At 49.2% G+C, this 5,526-nt stretch overlaps 1 protein-coding gene across 1 annotated transcript in view; it reads right to left on the reverse strand.

Annotated features, from left to right (window-relative positions):
* DISP3 (dispatched RND transporter family member 3) overlaps positions 1 to 5,318 on the reverse strand; it is a 28,994-nt gene extending 23,676 nt beyond the window's left edge. Inside the window, exons 1-2 of the mRNA XM_015826354.1 lie at positions 4,400 to 5,318; positions 2,956 to 3,175 (exon numbers count right to left, since the gene is read on the reverse strand). Of these exons, the coding sequence (XP_015681840.1) occupies positions 2,956 to 3,175; positions 4,400 to 5,318 (1,139 nt within the window). The remainder of the gene's footprint in view (positions 1 to 2,955; positions 3,176 to 4,399) is intronic.
* Between the last annotated feature and the right edge of the window lie 208 nt (positions 5,319 to 5,526).

Here is a 5,526-nt window from a genome sequence, read left to right on the forward strand (position 1 = left end):
GATCATTTTGCCACTGGCCCGAGACAAAAATCAGATCCAGCGTGTGTCCACCCGTGTGAGTGGGGGCATGAATTAATTGGGTCAAGTCCAAGGCCGTCATGGATGCCAAGAACTCCTGAGCTGCCGCCGACGTCTCACCCACTGATGGCAGGTTGAAATCCCCCAAGACCATAAGTCTGGGGGTCCCAACCGCCACCCCCGGCTATCACGTCAGCCAGCCCGGGAGGGTTTGAAACCACGGAAGGCTAAATAAAGAATGACGCGCTAAGCCATAGATCACGGCTCCCAAGCCACTGGAGTTGCGTCGTTCCCAAAAAAGGGAAAATATCGCAGTGCAGGGAGCACGTTCCCCCGCTCCATCCGGTGCTCCAGCCCTCGGCTGCCGTTCTCCAGGGAACCCTAAACTCTGATTATTTGAAAGAAGAAAAGTAAAGAAGGATAATCATTTGGTATTTTTAGGAAGCGCAGCCGCCCGTGTCCAAAGCTGCAGGAACTAGCCGGGCGGGCTCCTTAGGAGGGGGAAGAGAGGGGGGTCTGAGAAAGTTAATTAAATGAGGGAAGCAATTAAGCCCTCACAGCAGGGGAGATGAGCTGGGGGGGGTCTTCCTGCTCTGACTCCTGGAGGTCTCTCTCTCTCTCTCTTTCATTTCTCTTTCTCTCATTTCTCTCCGTCTCTCTTTCATTTCTTTCTCTATCTCATTTCTCTTTCATTTCTTTCATTTTTCTCTTTCATTTCTCTCTCTTTCATTTTTCTCTCTTTCATTTTTTTCATTTCTCTTTCATTTTTCTCTTTCATTTCTCTCATTTTTCTCTTTCACTTTTCTTTCATCTTTCATTTCTTTCTCTTTCATTTTTCTCTTTCATTTCTCTTTCATTTTTCTCTTTCATTTTTCTCATTTCTCTCTTTCATTTCTCTCATTTCTCTCTCTTTCATTTCTCTCTCATTTCTTTCATTTTTCTCTTTCATTTTACTTTTTCATTTCTCTCATTTATCTCTCATTTTTCTTTCATTTCTCTCTCTTTCATTTCTTTCTCTTTCATTTCTCTTTCATTTCTCTCTCATTTCTTTCATTTCTCTCATTTCTCTCTCATTTTTCTCTCTTTCATTTCTCTTTCATTTCTTTTTTTCTCTTTCATTTCTCTCATTTCTCTCTTTCATTTCTCTTTCATTTCTCTCATTTTTCTTTTTAATTTTTAATTTTTTTCTCTTTCATTTCTCTCTTTATTTCTCTTTCTTTCATTTTTCTCTCTTTTATTTCTCTCTCTCTCTCTTTCCTTTCTCTCTCTCTCTCCCTCTCTTTCTCTCCCGCCCTTCCACGGCTCATTTGAGCCAAGAGCCTCAAACGGGGAGAGAGAGAGAGAGAGAGAGAGAGAGAGAGAGGAGGGAGAGGGAGAGAAAGAAAAACATCTGGAATGCATCAGACCAGGGGTCTCCAACCCCCAGGCTGTAGCCCACTACCGGGACACGGCCTGTTCGGAACCGGGCCCTGTGGGAGAAATAGGCAAAGCTCGTGCGAAAGCTCCATTTGTACGAGTGGAGGGTGTGCGCGCCTGCCCCTTGCACAAACGGAGCTGTTAGACGTGCACCTGTAACTCATACACCCGTGCAGGTCTGCCAAGCTGGGAAGATTAGGGACGGCTGCATCAGACGCTTAACTCTGAATGCTGGTTTAATCCTTGCATTCACGCGACACGACCAAACCCTGGCTGGGTTCACAGCTGGGCCCTGAACCCCCGAGAACTCATCCGAGCCGAATCTTGCGGGGTCCATCCCTGCAGTAAAGCGTGAGCCCCGGTTTTACTTTTCAGCGCAGTGGAACAGAGCGCCTTCAAGCAGGATCTTTTGGGGTTGCGGCTACAGAAGACCTTGCGTGCAGAATGCTTGCTCTGCAAGGCTTCCTGGCCCAGCTGTTGCGACGGTTAAGTTGACTCCCATTTTTACTCTGACCCGCCTGTCCTGAAGCCAACCACCTTGGCTCCCCGTAGCCAGAAGTCCACCTTGATGTTGCCCTGAGAAGCTAACTTTTTTTTTTAATTTTTATTTATTCTTTTTTCGCTATACAACAAAAAATAAAAACAAAAATGGAAAAAAAAATACATATTTTTCCCTTTAACAGAGCTGTGTTATAAACCTCATATATATTATTTACAATTTATTTACATCAGTAATCATATCTTTTTCTTTCTCTGTTCTAGCCAATGATAACATTTGTTCCATATTTCATAAAATTCTGTGGCCTCGTCTTTTAATTCTAGCGTACGTTTGTTCATTTCCGTGCATTCTAGAATTTTGTGTATGATCATATCATTTGTAGGTATGTTTTCAACACTGAGCATAAACTATGCGGGCTGCTGTTAAAATGTGTATAATAATGCATTGGAGTTGTTTTTCCATCTTTGAATTTATTATACCCAAAAGAAATCGTTCCGGTTTGAGTTCAATTTGCATCTTACTTATCTCCTGTATCCAGTTCCCTTATCCGTTTGCTTTGGGGCACAGCCACCACATGTGATAAAATGTTCCTTCCTTATTTTTGCATTTCCAACATGCCGGATTCATATTTTTGTATATTTTGGCCAATCTCGCTGGTGCTAAATGCCATCTATAGAACATTTTGTATTGATTTTCCCTATAGGCAGTTGACCGTGTCAGTTTGCAATTTATGTTCCATAATCTTTCCCATTCTTCCGGTTTTATATTTCGTCCCACATGTCGTGCCCACGCTATCATTGGCCCTTTCACTATTTCGCGACGGTTAAGTTGACTCCCATCTTTATTCTGACCCGCCTGTCCTGCAGCTATCGACCTCAGCTCCCCGTAGCCACAACTCCACTTTGACGTTGCCCTGAGGGGCTAACTTTCTACAGGAAAAGAGGGCAGAAGGTTCACCCACCTCTGCACAATGGAAGAATATTCAGGCAGGGATGGGGCAGGGCAGAGACCCCCGTGCTCACCTGGTAGACTCCTTGGCCAGCAAGGCCACGTAGGTGACCACGAAGTTTTGAAACTTCCGGCATTGTTCTTCCCAGCGGTCATCCATGGAATAGTAGCTGGGCAAGGGCGCGCCAAAGAGGACTTCGCTACGCAAGAGGGAGCTCTTCTTGTTCTCGGCCGAGAGACCCTCGTCCACGTACCAGTAAAACTCCGGGTGGGTCATAGCCAGCTCGAGAGACCCTGCGGGAAACAGCAGCGTGACAGAATAACAGAAGGGACCTTGGAGGTCTTCTAGTCCAACCCCCTGCTCAGGCAGAAAAGCCGAATTCCATTTCGGACGAAGGGTTGCCCAATCTCTCCTTAAAAGCCCCCAATGTTGGAACGCCACAACTTCTGGAGGCAAGGCGTTCCACTGGCTCCAACTGTCGGGAAATTTCTTCTTAGCGGTCTGGGGAGGAAGCCTCGTCCAAAGGGGACGTCCTCAGTGGTGGGATTCAAATAGGCGAACAACCGGTTCTCTGCGTGGATGCCACTTGTGGGCCTGGGCAACCAAAAATTAGCTACCGGTTCTGCCGAACAGGTGCAAAACGACTGAATCCCACCACTGGATGTCCTCCTTTGCCCGGCCTTGCTAGTTGAGTATCCTCCACGCTACAATATGATTCCCAGCATGCTCTACAGAGCATGAAAACACTGGAGCTGGAGAGTATCAGAGTGGCTTGCTCTCTTTTTCCCTCCCCCTCCTTTATTGACACCGGCACTTTTGGCCACAAAAGGGTCAATTATTTAACAGACGTGGGATAGGCATGAGCTCTGGAGACTCTACTAAAAGAGCTCTGGTGGAGCAGTGGTTAGGATGCAGCATTGCAGGCAGACTCTGCCCACTGTCAGCAGTTCGATCCTGACTGGCTCAAGGGTGACTCAGCCTTCCATCCTTCCGAGGTCAGCAAAATGAGGACCCATTGTTGGGGGCAAGATGCTGACTCTGTAAACCGCTCAGAGAGGGGCTGTAAAGCAAGTGAAGCGGTATATAAGTCTTATTGCTAAGCAAGTAAGTAAGTAAGTAAGTAAGTAAGTAAGTAAGTAAGTAAGGAAGGAAGGAAGGAAGGAAGGAAGGAAGGAAGGAAGGAAGGAAGGAAGGAAGGAAGGAAGGAAGGAAAAAAATGAGAAGGGAAATGAGGAGAAAGAAGCCATGGTGGTGCAGTGCTTAGAATGCAGCATTGCAGGCTAACTCTGCCCACTGCCAGCAGTTCGATCCTGACCGGCTGAAGGTTGACTCAGCCTTCCATCCTTCCGAGGTCGGTAAAATGAGGACCCAGATTGTTGGGGGGCAACAGGCTGACTGTAAACCGCTTAGAGAGGGCTGTGAAGCATGGTAAAGTGGTATATAAGTCTAAGCGCTATTGCTACTCCTTGTCCTAACTCGGACCGATCCCCACCCACCCCACCACCCTCATGGCTCACCTTGGATGTCGGCGAGCTCTTGTCCGAGGCCGTCGTAGTATATCTTGCCCCCCCTCTCTGTGGGGAAGAAATAAGTCATGAGGGAGCTGGGAGGGGAGCAGTAGGAGTAGGCGCCCAACGGGAGGTCTTTGAGGACCTCGTGAGGCTTCCAGCAAAACTCCTGGAAGTGAGGATGGTCCATAATTTTACGCTCCACCTCGTGGATCGTCAGCAGCCGTTCCGAGGTGAAGATATTCTTCTCGGCGTCTCCCCGAGCCAGGAAGATGAGTTCAATGCGCCAGTGGGCGTGAGTCTGGGTGTTGGCGCTGACGGCTGCGCTCGGATACTCCCACCGAGGGAGGGGGCTTCGGGCCCGGTGGGAGGTGTGGTTGGCTGGACCGGCCTGATCCCTCCGGCGTGTATCTCTCCGCCGTCTTGGGGAGAGGTTTGGCCCGCCCAGCCGCGTGGCGTTGCGCTGGAGGTGCTGCAGCTTCTCAAAAATCAGCCTGCGCAAGGTCTCCGAGCTGAAGTCGGCCAGGTCTCGGCGGCTGCGTCCCCACAGGCCGAACTGGGACTTGAGGGCCAGGGTGAGGGCGTCGAAGCGCTGCGAGGACTCGTGGTTGCGGATCTCAAAGGCGTTGTACGAGATGTCGATGTCCAGAGCAGGGTAGTGGAGGAACATGGTGAGGGCCAAGCCGGCGGGAATGGCGCACCCCAAGAAGAGGATGAGGCTGGCGGAATAAGGGTTGGTGAAGACCCAGCCTACCACGGTCCAAAAATCCGAGGACGGGAGCGTCACGAAGGTGGCCCGGGGCCTGGGGTTCCACTGGCATTTCCCGCAGAGGCGGGACCCCCCGGTTTTCATGCCGGGGCCACAAGCCCCCTCCTCGTCTTCATGGGCACAGACATCTTGCAATAAAGCTTCATCCTCCGTGTCCATCCCTGGAGAGAGAAGAGAGAGGGGATCAAGAGGTCTGCACAGAACTGGAGACAACAAACGGGACTGTTGATCCGCTAACAACACAAAGAACCGCTTAAAAAATGGATCGCGCTTTCTGACACCAGCCAGAAAAAAAATCTGAAGGGTCCTGGGTGTTCTCTGAGCTTGGTGGTTTTCTTGCAGACAGTTCATTATCCAAACTAGGGAG

The sequence above is a fragment of the Protobothrops mucrosquamatus genome, unplaced genomic scaffold, assembly GCF_001527695.2.
Source record: "Protobothrops mucrosquamatus isolate PMUCROS unplaced genomic scaffold, P.Mucros_1.0 scaffold3072, whole genome shotgun sequence".
Taxonomy (NCBI): domain Eukaryota; kingdom Metazoa; phylum Chordata; class Lepidosauria; order Squamata; family Viperidae; genus Protobothrops; species Protobothrops mucrosquamatus.